The 24,878-nt window shown below is 42.9% G+C and overlaps 1 protein-coding gene across 4 annotated transcripts in view; it reads left to right on the top strand.

The window, feature by feature from the left end:
- Positions 1-3,413: 3,413 nt before the first annotated feature.
- Positions 3,414-24,878, top strand: part of TSC1 (TSC complex subunit 1) — a 66,478-nt gene continuing 45,013 nt past the window's right edge. For 3 of the 4 annotated variants that reach the window (XM_040324434.1, XM_040324436.1, XM_040324432.1), the window contains exons 1-7: positions 3,414-3,503; positions 17,056-17,244; positions 18,951-19,054; positions 20,385-20,537; positions 21,738-21,882; positions 22,615-22,769; positions 23,112-23,185. In XM_040324434.1, coding sequence (XP_040180368.1) covers positions 17,139-17,244; positions 18,951-19,054; positions 20,385-20,537; positions 21,738-21,882; positions 22,615-22,769; positions 23,112-23,185 — 737 coding nt within the window. In that variant the 5' untranslated portion in view covers positions 3,414-3,503; positions 17,056-17,138. The other variant, XM_040324433.1, reaches the window with a different exon arrangement.

The raw sequence follows: 24,878 nt of genomic DNA, 5'->3' as shown, positions 1-24,878 counted from the left end.
GCGGCTCATTGCGAGGCGAATATCTCCTAAACCGTAAAGGTTTAGGAGATAATCTTTTTACCTACAGGTAAGCCTTATTATAGGCCTTATTATAGGCTTACCTGTAGGTAAAAGCCCAAAAATGGACTATACTACCGCTTTAAAATAAATACACTCCTATGAGTGAAATTGTTCATCATGAAAAAGCTACTGGGAAAGCGAAATCCTTTACCAGCAGTAAGTGGCCCATGAAAACAGTTCTTATGCAGAACTACAATAACGTAGTTGGTAATGACATCATTTCACTAGGTCACTATCTATGCCACATTGCTGGTTTTGCTTCCTCTACTACCGGTCCCGAGACAAACGGTTCACCATGCTTTGTTTGGAGGCACTGATCAGTCCATAAAATTCATTTTTCTGCTCATTTAAATCAGAAATGTCTAATGTTTATGTATCAGCTACTCAATCCTGATCATAGTTTGTATGTTGGGTGCTTTTTAATGCACAGAGGCTACAATGATTTGCAAAAAAAAGATTCAGAGATGAAATGCCATAGATTACAGCTAGGACACTGCAGCTATGCTCAACTGACTGCTCATACATACGATTGTTCTTGCAGAAAAACAACGTGCAGTTTGCTAAATGTCCTCTAGAGGGCGCATGAATAAAGAACCATTAGATGGCTGTTTACAAGCAGAACAGTAAAACTATTGAATGGTGACACACCATCCCCAGCAGTTTCTTGGCCACATTCTTATTGGGTGAACAGCTAACAGTCTATGATTGAAGATTTATTTTATGAAATAAAAGAGTGCGCAATGTTTCAATGATCCCTAGGTGAGGAAATGATCCTTGTGTCCCTTTGACTTGCTAATGAAGAGTTATGATGAGATGTAAAAGGAACATGTAGGAATCTATAACACATAATATACATACATGGAAGTGGATTTAGTGCAGTGATGGTGAACCTTGGCACCCCAGATGTTTTAGAACTACATTTCCCATGATGCTCAGCTACACTGCAGAGTGCTTGAGCATCATGGGAAATGTAGTTCCAAAACATCTGGTTTTAGTGCAATGTACACCATGCAATCACCAAAGTCCTATCCAATCATCAGACAGTCCATGCATCTGAAGTGCCTGCTATCCTCACAGGAATTATGGGTCAGTATGCGCCCAATGAAGATGCCAATGCTCCTGGCTCCTGAATGTCAGCGCCACCCGGCCCAGATATCTGCATCAGAACCGTACAGCACCAGAAGTAACAACCTTCATTGGGCACCACGTCTTGCTTCAAAACGACGGGTAGTGACCTCACATTTAAATGTGCCTCATTATCGGGCACCAGATATGTACAGAATGTATAGAGTGAGTTCAGGAGCCAGCTGCTACAGGGAGAAAGATTGACCCCGGAAGTGACACGTGCCCAAACTCCACCTCAACACCTTTCACTCAACAGCTGGGCGTCCTCAGGAAGCCTATATGTGCTCAGTCAACATGTTTCACCCAAAAACTGGGAGTCGTCAGGAAGCCTATATGTGCACAGTCAACATTTTTCACCCAATAGCTGGGCGTCCTCAGGAAGCCTATATGTGCCCAGTCAACATTTTTCACCCAAAAAACTGGGAGTCGTCAGGAAGCGTATATGTGCTCAGTCAACACGTTTCACGTAAAAACTGGAAGTCGTTAGGAAGCCTATATGTGCCCAGTCAGCATTTTTCACCCAATAACTGGGAGTTGTCAGGAAGCCCATATGTGCCCAGTCAACATGTTTCACCCAATAACTGGATGTCGTCAGAAAGTATATATGTGCCCAGTCAACATGTTTCACCCAATAACTGGGTGTCGTCAGGAAGCCTATATGTGCCTAGTCAACACGTTTTACCCAAAAACTGGGAGTCGTCAAGAAGCACACATGTGCCCAGTCAACATGTTTCACCCAATAACTGGGAGTCTTTAGGAAGTCTATATGTGCCCAATCAACTTGTTTCACTCAATAACTGGTCATCGTAAGAAAGCCTATATGTGCCCAGTCAACATTTTTCACCCAATAACTGGGAGTCATCAGGAAGTCTATATGTGCCCAGTCAACACGTGTCATCCAATAACTGGACATCGTCAGGAAGCCTCTCAGTGCCCAGTCAACACGTTTCGCCAAATAACTGGGCGTCCTCAGGAAGCCTATATGTGACCAGTCAACACACTTCACCCAATAGCTGGGTGTCCTCAAGAAGCCTATATGTGCCCAGTCAACACATTTTACCCAATAGCTGGGCGTCCTCAGGAAGCCTATATGTGCCCAGTCAACATGTTTCACCCAATAGCTGAGCGTCCTCGGGAAGCCTAAATGTGCCCAGTCAATGTGTTGCACCCAATAGCCGAGTGTCTTCAGGAAGCCTACATGTGCTCAGTCCAGCGTACATGCACATGGTGAATCTACTATAAAACCATGGTAAGCAAATACTCGGCTGATAGGTAAAGCCCTGTGATAAATGCTCATGTCCTGCAGTGCAGTGTGTGTGGGGGGAGGGGGGACCCTCCTAAAATAAAGCTGAGCCGGTGTTCTCATGTCCTCGGGTGGAGCAGAAATGTGGCCTGGGGACCTCAGCAACAAGACACCTTGCCTGGGAATGTATCCCTTACTCCCTATATTTGTTACTTTGTTTCCTGGGGGGATGTTTTTCTGAATGTGTTACTTTCTTTCCTGGGGAGTGTCTCCTTGAATTTGTTTCTTTGTTTCCTGTGAGAACTTCACATTGTATTATCTACTTTGTTTCCTGGTGTTTTTTTTATATACTTTTTTTTTATCTGAAGGGGGGGTGTTTACTTGTTACCTGGAAGAGTGTCTCCCTGTATTTGTTACTTTGTTTCCAGGGGGGGGGGTGTATCCCTGTACTTTGTTTTCTGGGAGAATGTTTCACTGTATTGTTACTCTGTTTCTTGGAAGAATGTTTTTCTGAATTGTATACTTTGTTTCCTGGGAGAATGTTACACTGTATTGTTACATTGTTTCCTGTAAAAAATGTTTTTCTGAATTTTCTCCGGGTGGAGTGTCTCCCTGCACATGTTACATTGTTGCAGCTGATGACACTGGCCCCTCCCCCTCCTGGGGGCTGATTACACTGACTCCTCCCCCTCCTGGGCTCAGCCTCTGACATTTTCACCTCACGTGACGCCCCCTCCCCGCCCCTATGCAAGACTTTAATAGAATCCAATGACGTCACCGCAGCCGAAAAGTCCCGGCTCCCCTCAGTCACGAGTCATACGGCCTCCGCTCTGATATCCTTCCGCCGCGCTGATTGGCTTATTCTCTCAAAGGGGGTCCTGCTTCTGCCGTCACCACAGATGACAGGGACTGATCCATTGGTCTTCACGGGGTACGGCTGAGTGGGGGGTGACAGGCTATTGGGGAGGTAGAGGGAGGAAATGCGGGGGGACTACTTTGTGTCTCCGGCGGAAGGAGAAGGACGGAAGAGGTGAGCGCTGCGATGCAAGATGGCGGCGCCCTGAGGAGTTGTGAGGTAAACAGGCTGTGGGCTGCGGAGCTGACAGACACAGAAATCCAGGCGGCGTGTCGGGTTCTGGGGGCTGCTGAAGGAAAGAGAGGTCAGCCGGGGAAGGCAAGAGGCCTGACACGAGGCGGCCATGTTTTATTAGAGAAGTGGAGGAGGGGGGTTGCTGGTGACAATCAGGGGGTGGAAGGCTCAGCCTGGCTGTACAGCAGGGGAAGGCAACCTGGGGCCACCCAGCTGTTGCAGAACTACAAGTCCCATCATGCCTCTGAGAGTAATTGTAACGGTCTGCCTTGCAATGCCTCATGGGAAATGTAGTTCCAAAACAGCTGGAGGGTCCCGGGTTCCCTACCCGTGCTGTACAGGGGTCATCCAGGGGGGCACTCATGTTAGGGGTAGTGTCCAATACATGGAATGATGTACACCAGGCATATGCAATTGGAGGACCTCCAATTCTTACAAAACTACAAGTCCTATCATGCCTATGTCTCTGGGTGTCAAGCTTGTGACTGTCAGAGTCTTGCTATGCATCATGGGACTTGTAGTTCTGCAACAGCTGAAGGTCTGCTAATTGCATCTCCCTGCTGTCAGCCATTGCCTCCTATATGAAGGGACAGTGCAGGAGAAGTTCATTGGTTGTTGAGGATTCCTCAGTGGTGGGTGGGCACACAGGAGTCTATTGGTAGATGGAATGGCAGTGCCCTCGTATCTCATGGAAGGAGAGCACCTCCTGGGGGTTAATCTTCCAATTGTGGGGATTTCCCTTTACTTCCCATACAATAGGAAGTGAGAGGAAATTTCCCAGGAGTGTGGGAAACGCTCACATAGGAATCGGCAGAACAATTAGATTTGTTCACATGGGGGTATGCCAGTGCAGGGGCCCGTGTCTGCCCCGGGGGAGGGGGTGCAAGAGGAAAACGTTTTGGCTTTACATACACCAAAGTGATTTTAAAGTCAAATTTTGTGGATGATCATCCGTTTTACATCCACTTCTGTTCACGTATATTTTTTTTTTTATCGAAGGAAGCCCTATTTTTTTTTGTTCCGTAGAAATAATCGAAACAGACGAAAAACGGATATAAACAGTACATTTTTTGCATCGGTAGTGCATGTAAAAACTGTTGAGAAGCTGATCCATTTTTACTTTAAAAAAACGTGACGAAACAAACTGAGTGCCGTGCGAAAGGCCGCCGCGAATCCTGGCATGTGAGGCTATTCACATACATGCAGCCACAGGTTCATGCCTGGGCTCCGGTGCGTGTCTGTTCACCGCTTCAGGTGTGATTCAAGTCCGAATTTTTGCCTTGGCACTTGAGCCAGACACAAATGCGCACAGGACCCTTTTGCACCCCGCTGCCACCCTGCACCTGTGTGAACTGGTTCTATTGAGAGTCGGACACGTTTGCCTGTCATGCGAATTGGATGCGGGGAAAACCACATCCAATTTGCATATATGTGAACCCAGTCGTATTGTCACGTTTGCTTGTGCTCTCAACCAAACTGTCAAACCTTTAAATGGCTGTTGTCATAACTGGTCTCACGTGCCGTATCATGGCAGCTGAAGATTAAACAGAACCCAAGATGGCAACTTCCATTGCTGAAATTGATAGGAAGGTTTAGTTCCATTTTAATACATTCTCTGCAGTGCCACTAAAGCAGAACTTTTAGGGCCCTTTCACACGGGGCCGATCAGTAATGATCCGCCTCCGTGTGTCCGTATGCTCAGCGGGGACCGCTCCGTAAATCCCCGCTGAGCCGGCGGCTGACAGGGCGGTCCCTGCACACTGTGCAGGGACCGCCCTGTCTTTTCTCCGCTCTCCCCTATGGGGGGGATCGGATGAACGCGGACCGTGTGTCCGTGTTCATCCAATCCGCAGACGAAAGAATAGGACATTCTTCCGTCTGAAAAATCAGATCTTTACGGAGGCGGGGGATAACGGGTGTCAGTGGATGTTTATCCGCTGACACCCGCAATCACATAGGGACCCATGTATGTCTTTTTTTCATCCGCATACGGTCCGCACATCTGAAAGGGCCCTTACCCATAACTTGATAAAAAAAATATTTTTAGCCAGGAACATACATTTTACGTTAATAATTATACTTCCAAAATTAGTGTGTGCTGTAAATTGCCTCCAGCATTGTTCCTGTCTTCTTGCTGGAGGCGGCCATTTTTCTGAAGCCCAGAGCTTCTGAACAGAATTAAATGGTAAAGCAGAACTAAAGCTACAAAAAAACAGTTGCGTTTCTGGAATGCTGGAATGCAGGAATTGCTTTCACATTTGCTTGTGTTCTCAACCAAACCATCAAATGGCTGGTGTCATAACTGATCACACGTGCAGCACCATGGCAGTTGCAGATCAAACAGAAGCAGTTTCCTTAGCTGTAAAGGATGGGAGGGTTTAGTTCCACATTGTTTTCTCCCCATTAAAGTGGAACTTAACCCACTTTAAAAAATCTTTTAAGAGAAAAAAAAAAAGTTGGCAGGCTGGGATTGCTAACGGTCACATTTTGCTTGTGTTCTCAACCAGACTGTCAGACCTTTTGGCTGATGTCATAACTGATCACATGTGCAGCACCATGGCAGTTGCAGATCAGAGACCAAGATGGCAGCTTGCTTGGCTGAAATTATAGGGTTTAGTTCCACTTTAAAGCGGTATTAAACTAAAAATGTCATATACTGCAACATGCCAATCGTTAGATGTGGTGACTGCATTTGTTTTTGTTTTTTTAGGCTTTTCCCTCTTTCATCTAGTGGTCTGGCCAGTAACCCACCTCCTGTATTGGAGCACCCCACTCACACTTCCTGAAGGAGAACAGGGACAGCAGTGACAATGCCGGGGGGAGGGGAGTGTCAGATTTACTAGCATGGATCTCTGTGCAATGCAAGCAGATCATGGCTTGTGGGAGGAGTCGGCAGGGTGCTGTACAGGGCTTCCTGAAAACATCACAGTGCCCTGTACTCCCCAAGAGCCCTCAGTAGGGTTGCACCGATACTAAACATTTGCCTGAGTATCGGTACTCATGCAAAGGCTCAGATGCTTGATCCAACGCCTATTGTATTGGGTCAGACGTCCTCAGCATAGCAGGGGGTGCTGGGCAGCCTCATAGATGATTGCTGTAGGCAGTTTCAAGCACCAATCCCCCCGTATAGCCTTTCAATAGCTGAAAGCCGCTTCTCCAACTCCCCCTTTATTGATACGCTATACAGGGGTCGGTGCCTGTAACTGCACACAGAATGTCCCCTTTGTCCTCCCGTGTCTTCCTCTGGGTGTCGTCCTCCGTCATTTACTAGCTCTTTTCTTTTCTGAATGCTCAGTCAGTGATCACTGACTGTCCATTCATAACTGAGCATACTAAACTATGTTTACAATGCTTCTATTTGTGAATGGGGAGGAGCCTCTGTCTCCTGTCCATTCATCTTCAGTGCAGCGGAGGCTGCTGAGAGACAGACTGGTGAATCTGTGTCCTTCGTTTTTGTCTCAAAGGGGAGATGTCCGAGGTCTGTTTAGACCCCCGATACCTCACCAAAACCCCCCTCCCCCAAATAGGGTTAATAAAAGAAAATCAAGTTTAAATTGTAAAAATAATATAATATATTGTAAAAAAAATGAAAAAAATAAAATTGTAAAAAAAGCAAACTTCTTAAACAAAACAAAGTGGGATTACAGTACTTGAAAAGTATCGGTACTTGTATTCGGTCGGCGCAACCCTAGCCCTCAGTAAGGATGCAAGCAGTGGTCTGGCTGTTAGGTGGAGTTATACAGATGTTAAAATGCCTTGATAGTAGGATGTAAGCCTGGAGGAATTGCTGTTACTAGACGGACCACACTAGGTAATGGCCACCTGTTATGCTGAGCCCCCCGTGATTGAGGGAATGATTTCAGTACAGAAGAGGAGCCGTACAGCTGTGCCAGACTAAGGCCTCATGTACACTGATGCTGGTAAACGGACGTTTAGGATCAGTTGGGCATTTTTTTCAACTGCTCCTGAACCCTCCTCTGTTATCTTATCAGTACATGTACACAGGGTCTTTATATAGTCGTTTAGAGGCTTTTTCTGGAACCCCCAAAAAATGCCTTCAGAAGCTGAATTTAGAGGCATTTCAAGCGCTAAGTGCCGGTTCACACTTGTGCGAGTTGATACCGAATGCGATGCGTTAAACACTAGATTCGCATGTCATCCAAAAAGTAATTGTTTTCAATGACTGTCGTTCACACCTATGCGTTGTGATTCCTCCCAGAATGCGATGTAAAAAGGGTCTTGTGTGAGTTTGCAGCGTTGCGAATATAGTCTCCATAGACATGAATGTAAATCGTTCTGGAATCGCATTTGATGGTTCACATATGTGCGAATTCCACCACACCATTCTCCACAAAAAAACAGGAAGTACATAGGAAGTTAACACCCTTTTTTTTTTTTTTCCAATTCTGATTCCATTGGCTAGAGACACTCCTGAAAGTCGCATTAAAATCGCTGTTAATTTTTACCTCAGAATGGACTGAAAAAACGGAACAAATTCATACTGCAGCAGTGTGAACCGGCACTTAATGCGCTAACTCTCGTTTAGCAGCGTTTTGTTTTAGACTGTTTTTCATTTTAACCAAAAAGAAAAAATCAAACGCTTCTAGACGCAAATGCGGACGTTTTTAGACGCCGGTTTCTAGCTGTCAAGTTAAATCTTTCAGGAGAGGTTGAACAACGTCCCGTGTACATGAAGCCTAGGGGGGAAGGCTGGAGTTAGCTGGAACTAGTTTGCCATTACTATGTCATTTTAGTATTGTTCACTCTTTGTCACCTTCACCTTTTATTAGGACTTGTGTGGACAGGTAGGTGCAGCGTGCTCTCAGGTATGTTCATTTTGCATTGAGTTAGTTCTGAGCACTTTCTCTGATTTGCTTTTACATTGCCATGTATGGGGGCAATGCTTGCATGCAGAATTCTAGGGGTGCGGACTTGATGAGTGATGGATTTTTATCTTTTTTCTCTCTCACTTTTGATTGGGAGCCGTGCAGAATGGTGCTGCACAGTTGGCCGTATACTCCTGAAATAGCTCGAGGGACATGGTCCTATTCTATTACAAGTATCATTTATTTCCTAGTAATTTCCTGTTTTGTGTAATGTCGGCTATAGACACTAGGTGGCGGTTTGAAACGTATATGAATGAATCACCCTTGAACACTTTTTTTTTTTTTTTTTGAGCCAGCACTCCCCAATAATGAATGGGGACTGCAGCTGCTTCTCCAGCTCCCTACGCCGCCCCTCTGCTCAGTGAGAGCGAGGGGGAGAAGGACTGTTGCTTATGCCAGGATATTGTCATTTTTCTGTCTGTATGCAGGTTGTCTTCGGAGAGTTTACTATTCCACACGCCAGGCTTGGTCTGGTGCGATCCCTTTGAAGTAGGCACGGAACCCACCACTGTTTCTTTTCATTTCTCTCTGAAATAAAAACTTGCATTGGTGGCACAGATAAATCCGAAGCCTGCCTGTCTGGGTTATCCACTCATTTGAGCGCTGCTCCAGACTCCACTGTTTGCCCTGGCCTGGGGTGGTGACAGGTGTCTGTACACACTCTGTAGCATTATCCATGTCACTAATGGCATTATTACAGGAAAATACTTTTTGTTTTCAGGTCTAACAGTCCCAGCCATTAGCCACACCCACTGACACATTTCACCCTGATTGGGTACCCATCCACAGTCTGGGGAGGTCTGGTCAGATTTGTAACTAAAATGCCAAACCTCCGATATGGAAATTGGCCCAAGTGACTCTCCTATGCATGAAGACGCAAGAAGTGGGGCGCAGAAAATTGGGAGCAGGTGCTTTGGACTGATGAGTACAAACTTGGAATATTTGGTTTTTACAGAGAGCATTTTTTTGTCAAAAGGCAGGAGAGTGACACAAGGATGAGTGTCTGCAGACAACCGTGAAGCATGGTGGATTTCTGCACGTTGCGTTGCTATGGTGAACTTAGGAGAGAATTATCAACAGGACCACTCCTTGTCCAATCACAGGATGCCTTGTATGCTTTGATAAAAAATACGAGATGTTTTACGACTAGATGAGGAGAGTAAATGACACTATCCTTCCCTGTACACTAGCTGCAACTCGCAGGAGCAGAGTCTGGAGGTCACAGCTGACATTTTTACAGCAGCTGTTTTTGGCTGTAGGCGTTTTTTTTCTACAGTCATTAAACTCTCCATGTTATCCTATGTGTTCTTACAGACAGACTGTTATCAGCAGTTTTGAGTAGTAAAAAAAAAAGATGTTTTTCAGCTGTAAAAACGTTCTAACGTTGACAAACGCTCAAACACGGCTCGCCAGCGTTTTTGGCTCTTGTTGATCTATTGGGGAAAAAAAAACCGCTAACTTGGAAAAAATGCTAAAACATTGAAAAACTTACTGCAAAGCTACTGGCGTATTTTATAATGTTATTTTAATGTCTTGTGTGCATAAGGCCTAAAGAGTCTAAAGCTGTGTACCAACTATCCGATTATCGTACGATCGCTTCCTAAGTGGTATTTTATCGTCCGATTTTCGGATCGTGTGTACGGGCCATAAGGCTGGGGTCTCACTTATGCAACTTGGATATGGCTTTCTCTGCATCCAATTTGCATGACAGGAGACTGAGACCGGCTCTCTATGGAGCCAGATCGCACACCTTCAGGGCGGCCGCGGTCCACACTGGGTAAGGGTCCTGTGTGTCTTTGGCTCAGTTTTCAGGTCCGAAACGGGGGAACATGGATGCACCAAGACCCCCTGCTGCAAGCTGTGGCCACAGCTAGCGTGAACCTGGCCTAAAACTTTAGTACAGTACTATATGATGGAAGGAGCCTGAAATTCCTACCAACGAGATATGAACAAGCTGAACTAATATTTATATGTAGCATTTTATACCAATAATAAAGAAGCAAAATATGTACAAAACGTTCCTTTTTTTCTTTCCTTGTTGACATTTCCCTATTAATGTGGTGATTGTAGCTAGAGGTATGAGACTCCCGCTGATGGAGCAGCAAGAAAAGTGTTGTGGAGAGCCAAGCTCTGACCTCTAGAGATTTAATCACTGCTTGTCCTCAAAGTTAGAAATAGAAGTGCAGCTTTCAGAGATAAAGGGTTGGTGTATGCTGCAATTCAGTTTTTAGGGGTGATCGCTGTATAAAAGACAATGGTCCCAAAAATGTGTCTCCATAATGTCGCAGTCATAAAAATCACAGATCGTCGCCATTACTAATAAAATGAATATCATTTTTGCGCAAACCAATCAATATACGCTTATTGCATTTTTTTATTTATTTTTTTCCCCCAAAATATGTAGAATACATATCGGCCTAAACTGAAGAAATGTTTTTTTTGGGGGGTTATTATAGCAAAAAAAATTGCTTTTTTTTTTTTTTTTTTTTTAATTGTCGCTCTTGTTTATAGCGCAAAAAAAAATCGCAGAAGTGATCAAATACCACCAAAAGTAAGCTCTATTTGTGGGGGAAAAAAGACGTCTTTGTTTGGGTACAACATCGCATGACTGCGCAATTGTCGGTTAAAGCGACAGTGCCAAATCGCAAAAAGTGCTCTGGTCAGGTAGGGGGTAAATTCTTCCGGGGCTGAAGTGGTTAAAAAGTAAAGCAATGAAATGGCGTCAATCAGGCATATTGTCTGTGGTTTTTGCCTCTTGTATTTCTATTTGTGGGTTACTCTGGAAAGTAGAAAGAAGTCTTTAGCTCTATTTTAGACTTCTGATTCCTGGAAATCTATAGATAGCCGGTGGTGGTCTTGTGCGGTGATTACTTTGACAGGCAATGCGTGTTCTCCGCACAGATAAGTATACAGTACACATATCAATTCCCTGCTACTTGTGTCAGTTAAAGGAAAAAGCACAACGTTCCAACAGCCATTTGATTCTTGTAGAGGATGGCACCAGCAATGTGTGGGCTATTGATCTTGTACATGCCTTTAGAAGGGAAAGGCTGCAATGTAATGCTGTTTATTCATCATCCAGTCTACAGTCAGGTGATGGAGGAAATGACATAACTTCATGGGGAAATAGTGGTGACCCCCTCACCTGCCCAAGTAGATAAAGCAATTCATATATAGCAAGGTAGATGGCTGCTTTTCTGGTGTTTCGTGTTAAAAATAATCCATCAGTGTGTTTTATTTTTAGATGTTGGATATTTATGAAGCTGCTTTTAGTGCACATGGAGGTTACTATATATATATATATATATATATATATATATATATATATATATATATATATATATATATATATATATATATATATATATATATATATATATATATATATATATATATATATATAAATATAAATGTGCATACAGTCCGGGAGCAAATGGATGGCTGGATCTGTGACTGCTTTTGTCACAGGTCCAGCCCACAGCACTCGTGCTGCATCCGCTCTCTCCCCTCTCCTCTCACACTGTACCGTTCGGTACAGAGAGGGGAGGGAGGAAATGGCGTCATCACATTATGCCAGTTTGTTTACAAGTGATCGCTCCGTCATTGGACGGATCGATCACGTAGTAAACCGCCATCAGCGGCGATTTACCGTGACCCGGACCCGGCAGTCACGGACATTCCCGTGTGCGAGCGATTCTAGGAGGACGTCCTCCCAGAGTTAAGGAACCGCCTTGTAGACGTCTTTCTTCTATAGGGCGGTGATTAAGTGGTTAACTAACAAACATGTTCTACTTCTCTGTGCAAGGGTTTTCCACTTTAGCCCCCTGCCCCCAAATAAGCTTGTGCTCCGATCCCTTCCTGCCCCCAGAGAAGATCATGGTGTAATTGTCATATAGTTGATATAATTCTAAGCAAAATAATATTTTAAGGGATGTAAGAGGAAACTTGAACTGTAGAAACAAATACAACCTCCATGCAATTTTTTTTATTTTTTTTTTCCTTAGGACCTTGCACTGATTTAATATTTACTAACCAGTATGCTACCACCAGGTTGCCCATTGATTATGAGCCTTTTTTGTTTTCTGTAGACATTTAAAATCTGGTCAGTAGCGTGGGTTTATTGTATAAATGTTTCAGACTGAAGGTAGAAGAAAGTAAAACAATCTATGGAGCTAAAGTACAGCTTTTGCTGAGAGGGATTAGAGCAAGCCCTGCTCATCCCTTGGCCTAGCATAAGTGCTTTCTTGTGACTGTTAACTGTTTCCCTGCTACAAAGTCTTCACTGATGTTAACAAATACAGATTTTTAAAGGGGTTGTAAACCTTTGTGTTTTTTTGATGTATTAAGGTGAAAAAACATCTTGCAGTGTTCCCCCCCCTGTTTATACTTACCTGAGCCCCGATTTTCCATGGGCGCATCCCCGCTGTACTTCTCTCCACAGAGTCCCAGCTTTGATTGGATAGATTGAACGCAGCGCAGCCATTGGCTCCCACTGCCGTCAATCAAATCTAATGACACCGGGGGCGGCATCTTTGGACACAGAGTGTATGACTCAGGAGTGTGGCTGCAAGGTAACCCCCTCAGGAGATCGCTTCTACTAGAGGGTTATCTAATGTTGGTAGGAGAAATCGGAACTCCCGAGGGCCCCCAGAAGGGGAGGATCGGGGGCCACTCTGTGAAAAACGAGCTGCACAGTGGCGTATATGTACTGTATTTATTGGCGTATAACACTCACTTTTTTACCCTGAAAATAGAGGGTAAACTGTGCCTGCGTGTTATACGCAGGGGGCTGTGGAAAGTTTTTCTTCCTGAAACTTCCCTCTTAAAGTTGGGGTGCGTGTTATACGCTTGTGTTATATGCCGATAAATACGGTATGTTGTGTGTTTGTTTAAAAAAAAAAAAAAAAGCTTTACTATCACTTAAAGGAAAGTCGCCAGGTTTTTATTAATTTTTTTCGCCCTTTTTAATATAACGCAGTCATTCTTGGCATGCACAATTGTTTTTTCTTTGCAAACATTTTTGCCGTTTTCCCTTTTCATGCGAAAAGTAGGTAAGGTGATAACATTTTGTACAGGAGCCCTGAAATCCCAAGGTACACTCATATGCAGGTATTAAACATTTGTTACTAAAAATATATCGCTACCCCTTTCCTTGCCCTGCATTTATGTCTCTAAAGCATGTGTTTTAACTAGGGTTGTCCCGATACCACTTTTTTAGGACCGAGTACAAGTACCGATACTTTTTTTTCAAGTAGTCGCCGATACCGAATACCGATACTTTTTTTTAATGTCATGTGACCGTTTTCAAACCACAATACAGACCAAAGATATTTTCTTTAGAATTATGAAGAACTGGTACATCATGGTGTGGGGCTGTTTTTTAGCATACGGTACTGGAAAACTACATATCATTGAAGGAGTGATCACTGCCAGTGCAGCTCATCGGTGCCAGTGCCCAAAAGTGCAGCTAGCCAGTGCCACCTATCAGTGCAGGGAGGCAGCTTATTAGTGCATCTCATCAGTGCCACCCAATCAATGCCAGTGCCACCTATCAGTGCCATCCATTTATGAGTGCCATTCAATCAATGCCAGTGCCACCTATCAGTGCCATCCAATGGTGCCATCCAATTTGTGTTCGATGTCACAAAAAAAAAAAAAAAAGTATTCTATTTTGGTATCGGGAGTATTTGCGCGAGTACGAGTACTAGCGCAAATACTCGGTATCGGTACCGATACTGGTATCGGTATCTGGACAACCCTAGTTTTAACCACTTAAGAGCCGGACCATTATGCAGGTTAAGGACCTTGCCCCTTTTTGCGATTCCGCACTGCGTCACTTTAACTGAAAATTGCGCGGTCGTCCGACGTGGCTCTCAAACAAAATTTGCGTCCTTTTTCCCACAAATAGAGATTTCTTTTGGTGGTATTTGATCACCTCTGTGTTTTTTTATTTTTTGCGCTATAAAAAAAAAATAGAGCGACAATTTTGAAAAAAATGCAATATCTTTAACTTTAATAGCTATAATAAATATCCCCCAGCTAAGCTATAATAAATATCCCCCAAAAAAATATATTAAAAAAAATACTTTTTTTCCTCAGTTTATGCCGATACGTATTCTACTTTTTTTTTTTTTTGGTAAAAAAAATCGCAATAATTGTTTGGTTTGTGCAAAAGTTATAGCGTTTACAAATAGGGGATAGTTCTATGGCATTTTTATAAAAAAAATGTTTTTACTAGTAATGGCGGCGATCAGCTTTTTTTTTTTTTCGTGACTGCGACATTATGGCGGACACTTTTGACACATTTTTGGGACCATTGTCATTTTCACAGCGAAAAGTGCTATAAAAATGCACTGATTACTGTAAAAATTACAATGGCATTGAAGGGGTTAACCACTAGGTGGCGCTAAGGGGTTGTGTGCCCTAAGGGAGTGATTCTTACTGTAGGCGTGACGTTACTAATCGTCGTTCCCTATATCAGGGAACAGACGATCAGTGACACTGCCACAGAGAAGAACGGGGAAGGTGTGTTTACACTCACCTCTCCCCGTTCTTCAGCTCCTGTGACCGATCGCGGGACACCGGCGGCGATTGGGTCCGCGGTCACGGTGCTTCGGACCGGGTCGCACGCGCCCCACGGCTGGGCTCTTAAAGCGACGTGCAGGTACGTGCCTGTGCCATTCTTCCGACGTATATCGGCGTTAGGAGGTCCTTAAGTGGTTAAAGGAAAATGTTTTGAAATATTGTTATACGTCTCATGTTTACTACTTGCAGCCAACAGGGCCAGCTCTGTCCAAAGTAGTCCTCTTAGTAGATGCAAACCCTAAACTAGATCATTTAGTTTGCGCTCTACCCACTTGCCAAGCCACCGCAGTGCATATACTGTGGCAGGGTGGCTTGTACAGGCCCCAGAATGTACCTGTATGTTGCAGGTTTCCTCAGGATTTAGGGTGCGTGCCCCCCCCCCCCCCCCCAACTGCTGGCTCTGCTGTGATTCAGCATAGGGGAACTTTGTCAGCATGTCCTGGCCAATGATTCATAGCCAGGACCTGCTGATTAGCTGTGTCCAATCACAGTCCAGGGCCTTGTGTTGACAATCAACATAGGGCTCTGTACAGAGGGAAAGAGATAAGAAACGCACAGATTTTTAATGAAAAGGAGCACACATTAAACCCCTCGATCACTCAAGATGTTAACCCCTTCCTAGCTAGTGTCATCAGTACAGTGACAGTGTATAACACTGATCACTGTATTGGTGTCAATTCCCACAAAGTGTCAGATTGCCTGCGGCGCTATGTCGGTCCCACTATAAGTCGCTGATCGCCTCCATTACAAGTTTAGAAATTAAATAAAATAAAAAGTTCCAGCATATATACCATTGTTTGTAGATGCTATAACTATCTCGCACACACCCCCACACCAATAAATATATACTTATTGAGCTTTTTATTTACCAAAGAGCTGTAGCAGAATACATCTTGGCCCAAATTTGATTTATTTTTTTATTTTTATCTGGCATGTTGTATAACAGAAAATGTTTGTTTTTAAAAATTTGTTTTTTTTTAATTAATTAATACAAATAAGTGGTGATCAAATGCCACCAAAGAGAGTAGTCCAAATCCTCCTCTTCTGTGCTCATGGCCCCTCCCTCCTGTTCAGCGCCCCCACAGCAAGCAGCGTGCTATGGAGGCACCCGAGCTGAGTCGCAGCTCCCTGTGTCTATTCAGACACCGACCCCTGACCCTGCCTACCCCCTCTTTTCCCTGATTGGCTAGCTGACTTTGACAGCAGCGGGAGCAAATCAGGAAGGAAAATCTTGGATGACTGAAACACTTATGGACATCGCTGGACAGAGGGGGACCTCCGGTAAGTATTAGGAAGGGCTGCTGCACACAGGAGGCTTTTTATCTTAATGCATAGAATATATTAAGATAAAAAAAAAAAAAAAACTTCTGCCTTTGCAACCACTTTAAAACTTTGCATTTCGAGAATTGAAATGAGCCCACTAGCCTTTCGAAAGTCAAATGATTGAGTGCATCGAACGCTTTTTCAAACTATTTTCTAACCATGTATGTCCCCCTTAAAGGGATTGTAAAGACACAATCTTTTCCCCCTAAATGGCTTCCTTTACCATAGTGCAGTCCTCCTTCACTTACCTCATCCTTCCATTTTGCTTTCAAATGTCCTTATTTCTTCTGAGAAATCCTCACTTCCTGTTCTTCTGTCTGTAACTCCACACAGTAATGCAAGGCTTTCTCTCTGGTGTGGAGTGCTGTGCTCGACCCCTCCCTTGGACTACAGGAGAGTCAGGATGCTGCTCTTTTGCATATAGAGAAAGTAGCTGTGTTAGTGGGTGTCCTGACTCTCCTGTAGTCCAAGGGAGGGGTCGAGCACAGCACTCCACACCAGGGAGAAATTCTTGCATTACTGTGTGGAGTTACAGACAGAAGAACAGGAAGTGAGGATTTCTCAGAAAAAAAAAGGACATGTAAAAGCAAAATGGAAGGATGAGGTAAGTGAAGGAGGACTGCACTGAGGAAAAGGAAGCGATTTAGGAAAAAAAATGTACCTTTACAGCCCCTTTTAAAATATCTATGTTGTACAGATCAATATATTTAGTGTTTTTTTTTTTTTTTTCCCCCCACTCTTAGGTTGGAGGAGGCACAGATGAGGACCCTGCTGTGACCTTTATCCTCCCGTGTCCTGTCACCAGCACATATACCTGTCCAGCAGCATGGCCCAACAAATCAATGTGTGGGAGCACCTTTATCTGCTCGAGTCTCCGGATCTGCAACAACTGGATGAAATCCACAAGCTTATAAGGGATCACCTCAATGCTGGTATAGTGTATGCATATTACATGTCGGGTCTTACATTTATTCCAATTTGGTTTCTGAAACACTGGGGTGGATTACTGGAAATAAATGGGTCCTTCCCTTCTCATTTCTTAAAAAAAAGGGAAAAAAAAAAAATGACCCCATTAGACCGAGTCTTGCCAAAAAGTAAAGGGAATGGCTCCCAGATAGAAACAATGTTACAATAAAAACTTAACAGTGGCTCGAATACTGAATATATATATATATATATATATATATATATATATATATATATATATTAATATATATATATATATATATATATATATATATATATATATATATATATATATATATATATATATATATATATATATATATATATTCCCTCGATGGAACTGTTGTCAGTATATATTTTTTAATATTGGCTGTCGCAGTGAGAAGGGTGGTTGTGTGTATCGCCTTTTGAGATCCACAGTGCTTGAAAACCACAGTCCTTTAGACTTCCTCCTTTAGTTCAGCCAAGGTTTATTAAAAGAAAACTTAGAGGGAATACAATAAGCTGATATTTCTGACTTTTCCTCCTGAAAATGCTAGTTTTCTGTCTGCTGTACTGATTGTGGCTTCAGTATTTTCTGAGCAGGCATTGAGATTAGTAATGCCAATGCCACTGGCTGTTTAATTGTGATTGGTCTGTGAAATAGAAAACATTAAAGCGGAGTTCCACCCAAAAGTGCAACTTGCACTTCACTGATTCCTCCCCCACATTTGGCACCTTTCTAGGGGGAGGAGGGAGCGGGTACCTGTTTTTGATGGGTACCCTGTCCCTACTTTCATCAGACCTCACCATGGGAGCCAGTTCACCCCAAGCCCCCCCTCGTCCCTCCTCCTTCCTGTTGCACTGCCAGTAAGGGCGCAGCAGTAGTAGGTTACTTGCCGGCAATGGTGGCAGCAGCACCTGACAGACGATGTAAACATTGGCTGGGATGCTGACATCACTGGATTCCATCATAGGTAAGTGTCCTTATATTTAAAGTCAGCAGCTACAGTATGTGGAGAGGGAGACTCCGCTTTAAGGCCTGTTGCAGCCAAGCTGGGGAATATTAGAAGCAGGTCAGCCATGGCAGACTATTACTCTGAGAGGTAATATCCCCATGCGTGGCAAAGTGTCCTCTGCAAAGACTTCTGCCCCCCCCCATACTAACCTCACTAGTGCTTATCGCTCCCCCATTAATACCTAGGGGGGTGATGGGTCTCGTGGCCATGTTCGGGCCAATGGATTGGCTGCTACTTGAGCATTGTCACAGGAGAGAGGAGGTCTTGTGCCACTCCATACCCTGAATTGTAGCCAGCTGTGTAAGGTGCGTATATGGGAGAGGGCCTTTGTGTCCTGCATGGTAATCGTGTCTTAAGGTTCCAGCGAGATAACAAATTACTTTGTTACTGTAACATTGTATGTGTAGATGTGTTCTAAAGTAAATCCTGCTGTGATAGAAATGTTAGCACGGTGGTCATTGCTGGGGGTGAGCAGAGATGGGCTTTAAGAGCAGCCAATTGGCACAAAAGGTGGGTCCACATAACAAGAGTGTTTTCTTTATAAATGATTTGGCAGGTATAACCAATCCCTGTGTATATCTTCTGGCACAGGCCCTGGATAAGTGTCTGCCTGCAAACGAATGACTGTTGTCTGTATTTCACCTCCTCATTCATTGGTTACTTCTCAATCCTAGACCGCTTTCCAGTCCTAGTGAACAATCTGGTGGATCATTATCTGGAAACAAATTCTGAACAAGCAATGCTAATCCTCTCTATGGTACAGGAGCCCCATGACAAGGTAAGACTTGATATTTTCTTCTCTTGCCAGTATTGAGGGTAGAAGATGATTTTTTTTTTTCTTCTATGTATAAGTAGTTACTACATCTTGGCACATCAAATCCTGCTGAATCCCTGTAAAATCATCATTTGCCCAGGAGCATGATGGTCTGCTGGCTTTCTTCTCGCCACTTTTCCATAAAGGACAGATTTGTGGAGTGCACGACTAAAGCTGGATACACACTACAATTTTCTTTTAGGTTTTTTTATTTCTCAAAACCATAAAATGAGGTCAAACCTAAATGCTTTCATTCTGTATGCAACCAGGCAGGCCCTGGTGCTACATGGTTGAAGGTAAATCCTAAAGAAAAACAAGTTGTATAGTGTGTATCCAGCTTAATAGTTGTCCTGTAGACAGATTCTCCCACCTGAGCTGTGGCTCTTGGCTGCTTCTCTGATTAATGCTCTCCTTGCCCCGCCTGACGATTTAGGTGGGTGGCCATGCCTTGGTAGCTTTGCAGTTGTGACATACATTTTGCATTAAATTACATTTTTGTTTATTTAGATCAGCACAAAGGGAGGGTGCTTGCATTGAATGAGGCGTATCCCTTAGCTGGTGGCTGCTCTGTTTAGTGGAATGTTTATTTCTCTGCCCCTCTACCCTCACAGCTGTAATCTTCTGCTACTATGAGGGTTAATATGAGCCATTGGACCCGTCGCATGCACTCCTCATTCCATCTATGCCCTCCCTTCCTGCCCACGTGCTCAATGCATAAATTTGTGCAATCAATTTTCTCAATGAAAAGAGAAGGTAGACCTTTCTTTTATCCACCATGCCTCCATTCATAGAGCTCTTTTCATTGTGGGAAGCGATGGTACACTTGAGCTTTATGCTGTTGCTAAACTCAAGCTTTAAGCCATTTACAAGCTGGTATTTCCTTTTTTTTTTTTTATTTTTTTTTTTTTAAGTCAAAACTTTAATTTCTGTAATTGTTTTAGAGAGAATGAGCTAAAATGTTTGTCTGGTATTGCTGCTTGCATCCCCCCCATTTTAAAGGTTTTCTCTCACTACATGTGGATGTGAGGGATAATCTTCCCAAAGGGAGCATAGACAGAAATAAATGGCAGAGGCTGAAACCTTTTAAGCCACTCTATCCAAAGCAAACAAAAGTGTTTGTCTTTTTTTATTACTTTTTACGGCAGGTTAGAAAGCCTCTATTTTACTCAATGTGAAGGAAACCTTGTTTTTGTGTTTATCACTCATAAGACCTAGTAAGAATACTCTTTGTACAGTTGCAGTACTTCAACTTTGTAAATTTTGAGATGCTAATAACTGTTCTATTCTGTATCAGCACCTTTTGGACAAGATAAATGAGTACTTGGGAAAAGTTGCTACCCGCTTATCAACTCTGACACTATTAGGCCATGTTATTCGTCGTCAGCCGTCTTGGAAGCACAAGTTGTCACAAGCACCCGTCCTGCAGTCCTTACTGAAGTGTCTTAAGGTACTTTTAATCTACTATTCTTCACTTTCTTATGTGCCTACCTTTTACATCTCTAGTGTGTAGTCTGGAGCTTAAAGTACAGAAAAACCTTGGATTGAGAGCATTATTGGATCCGGAAACATGCTTTGTAATCCTAAGCACTTGTATATCAAAGTGAATTGTCCATAGAAACTCAGATGACTTGTTCCACAACCATTTATTTCCTTCAGTTTAAAGTCCATATAAAAAGATGATAGCAATTTGACTGGGTTGTGTAACCATAAAATGTCCATCCACAAATGAAAGCATCAGAAGGGGATTGGAAGCAAAATCCAGCAGGAGCTACAAAAGAGAGGCGTCTCGAGGTGTAGTAATATGGTTACAGTTCATGAACATACAACATTTAGCAAGTCGCGTGGTTGATGATTAAAAGAGGCACATCTAAATATGCAGGCATCCGGAGTAAAGCTGCCCACGTAGACCGTCCTCCGGACCGCCATCCCTTCCACGCTGTGCTCCATGGGCTTTTCAAGCCTCACTTTCAGATCACTTCATTGCAGGGTAGTCTTCCTGGTCACGATTTCAGACTGACAACGGTGAGGGCCAGTGGTGAGGACGGTCTATGTGGACAGCTTTACCCCGGATCCCTGCATACTTGGATGTGCCTGTTTTAATCATCAAGCATGTGAGTTGCTAAATGTTGATTAAGAGGCACATCTAAGTACGCAGGCATCTGGGGTAAAGCTGTCCACATCCTCACCGCTGGCTCTCACGGTTGTCAGTCTGCAATCATGACCGGGAAGACTACCCTGCAGTAGAGTGATATGAAAGCGAGGCTTGAAGCGCCCATGAAGCACAGCATGTAAGGGATGGCGGTGCGGAGGACAGTCTGTGGACAGCTTTATCCCCGTATGCCTGCATACTTGTGCCTTTTTTTAATCATCGCTAATGTGACTTGCTAAATGTTGTACATTCATTAAATGTAACCATATTGCTACTTGGAGGAGCCTCTGTTTGTATACTTAGTAAAACATGACGCTACATGTTGCTTGTTCACTTTTTGAATTTCTATAATGCATAAGAAATGTCAAAACCAGTAAGCAGCATGTGATGGATGAAAAATGTCTGTCCCTTAAATATACCAGTAATTTGCTTGTATGCATTTTCTGAAAATACGCCCAAGTTTGCTTTTTTTTTTAAACGACATGTTTTTCTTTACAGACAGACACCGATGTTGTGGTTCTCACCACTGGAGTCCTAGTGTTAATCACTGTGCTGCCAATGATTCCGCAGTCAGGGAAACAGTATCTGCACGAGTTCTTTGACATTTTTGGCCGCCTGTCAGGCTGGTGCTTGAAAAACCCAGGTGAGTCTGAGAGGCTTTTCTCTTGTATTGGGTGATGGCTATATTGGAATAAAGTCGGCACCTACTCCTGTTATATAAGCAGTGGGTTTAGTGAAATGGACCAATGTAAAGGCTTCTGTGCTAAACAGGTTTGTGGAACGGTCTTGTTAATGGCAGGAGATGGCGCAGTGGGCATTACCCCGGTCTACATGGGCATTGTCTCTATAAAAAATTAGGTTGCGTTCTGTTCCAGCTGACTTCAGTTAAAATTGTGAACGCTTGTGTTATATTTGTCCTGTTGTTGTCTTTGTAACTGCATGTTTCAAAGAAATTTTTTTTTTTTTTTTATATAGGGGTTATATAGAATAACTGTTTAAAGTCTTTACCAATTCCAGGAGCGTCAGATGCCTGTGTCCATCTTTTTCTTTGCTCTAGCGGTTACTGTGCTTTTTCCACTCTCTTGCTTCCTTGCACTGAGATATTGTATAAGCTTGTATTGGGGTACCATTTGAGAAGTAGTACGGTATCCTTAAAAAAAATTCACACTGATGCTGGAAAGATTTATTTAATCTTTGTTGCACGTATGAAAGGGGTTTCCATTGAAGGTGTATATGCTATTTTTCAATGTATTTTTTCTAAAGGCCATTGATACTTGTGCAAAATGTTCCTCTATTAATGTGTAAAGCCACTACCACTGGCTTGACATCTGAAGACTGGGCAGTTAAAGTAACGTGTGCTTTCTGTTTATGGCAGGTCATGTAGCAGAGACATGTCTTGTCCATCTTCATGCCAGTGTGTACGCCCTCTTTCATCGCCTCTACGGGATGTATCCATGCAACTTTGTGTCCTTCCTACGATCTCATTACAGCATGAAGGAAAATCTGGAGACATTTGAGGAAATAGTCAAGGTAAAAGCATTCTTGGGAAAAGCTGTATGTCTCTTAAGAACCAGCACCAAGGTTCAAATGGTGCCATTGTCCATAGCAACCACTCACGTTCTGCTTTCAAAAAGTTAATGACTGTGATATAATTGCTAAATTTTCAGAGAATTTATTGGTCTAGCATGGGACCATCATTTTAGGTTTCTAACAACTCTGCTAATTGGATGGATCTGGGAAATCTGGTCGGAAATTTTGCTGTTTGAGATACCAAGATAATAGCCGGCATATCGCTCAACTTCAGCTGTAAATTTTTACTTTCAAATTCAGGCTTTAGAGATCTCCATAAATCTCTTTATTTTTATTTTCCAGCCAATGATGGAGCATGTGAGAATTCATCCTGAACTGGTTACTGGTTCCAAAGACCATGAATTGGACCCTGGCAGGTATTAATTTTATAATGTAGACGTTTCCTAATATTCAAACCGTGGACAGCCGACCTAAAGTGTGTGCATTGTCGTAAATTTAAAATTCCAGGTTTACTTCCTCACTTTAAAGTGGTATTAAACCAGAAGTGTGATATATTTCAGCCAATGTGGTGGCTGCATTTTTTCACCTGGTTACTGGCCAGTAACACACCACCTGTATTGGGGTTCCCCCACTCTGGATGAAGGAGCAGGGGACACCTTCTGGACAGCAGCATTGTCAATATGTAGGAAGGGGAGTGCTACATGAACTATGTAGTTTTAAACACACTAACAATTTGAAGCCAAACTTTAGTTATTACTTTATAATCGGTTTTTTTTTGTTTTTTTTTGGGATAAAGGTTTTGCATTAATAAAAGCTGATCATTTTAAGCACCTTGTCGGTATTGAATGGTTTGTTTCATCCCTGCGAATTGATACGTCTGGAACAGAGCTCCTTTTTTTTTTTTTTTTTTTTTTTTTTTTAAATAACAGGCTAGTTAGATCACCAAATGAAAATAGAAGAAAGCCTAAAAAAAATAATTATTGCAGCCATCTTCTCTAAGAATTGGTAAGCTGCAATTTTATAGTTTGCTTATGAGTTTAATACTGCCTCAAATTGGGTTTATTTCATTTTTTGGGCCAAGCTTGCCCAAAAAATTATTTCCTTGCCAGAACAGTCTCGCTTCTGTAATAGACAATAGTAGCATTACCTATAGCAAGTGGGTGCTGTGTGTGCTGGCAGCAGTGTGAGACAGTTCCTCTGCTTTTTGGTATAGATTGAGTCAGTGTAGGTGAATCTCTGCCTTTTTATTAATGAATACAAGGTTCCTTCTGATTGGCCAAGATGGGCAGATGTCAAGGTTTTCACCTCCTATCAATTATGGGAAGCCTTGTATTAAAAAAAAAAAAAAAATACAAGATTCTCCTGAATGGTGGGAATGATTGACATGATCTTTACCAGGCAGCAGAGATTGTGTGTGTGTGTGTGTTTTTCTGCTGCTGGAACACGGCACCGCTTACTCCTATGCAGCTAATAGTACTACGATCTATTACAGCAGCCCAAGTGGACAGACTGTTCTGGCATTAAAACAATTTGTGCTTGGCCCAGACCAACTATTTAAAATGATAAACCTGGATATCTGCTTTAAAGTCGGCAATATTTTCAGTTCTGGATCGATGTTGCTCTGTGGAAGGCTCTGCCTATTGGGGACATGTCGCACATCTGCAATGAGTTTTGAGAGAATATTCTAGTCCCATGGAGGCAGAAGGATTTTTTTTGAGCATTTCAATTTGTACTTGTCTAATCGACAGAAACCTCAATTGGCAAGTTTTCAACAATCTAAGGTTATTAGCATGTGTGGAAATAAAAAAAAAAAAAGAATTACGACTTGTCCAAGGGACTAAATCGGGACCCAATCTACTTGTCCCTCAGGACAATTTAATTGTCCTGATAAAATATTTGATGTGTTTTTTGTTTTTTATTTATTAGGCAGAGGTGCTTTTAAAAACCTAAAGGGGCTTTAGGCTTCTTAAACTTTTTTTTTTTTTTTTTTTTTTTTTTTTTTTATAATGGTTTTTAATATTGCACTGTTTATCTCCTACTCGCCTCCGTCTGTAGCACCACACCCAAGGGACCAGCAGAGAGGGGAGAGATCTTGCAGTGTGACGAGCA

Source organism: Rana temporaria, chromosome 9, assembly GCF_905171775.1.
Source record: "Rana temporaria chromosome 9, aRanTem1.1, whole genome shotgun sequence".
Taxonomy (NCBI): Eukaryota; Metazoa; Chordata; class Amphibia; order Anura; family Ranidae; genus Rana; species Rana temporaria.
This window is presented reverse-complemented; position numbering and strand designations above follow the sequence as displayed.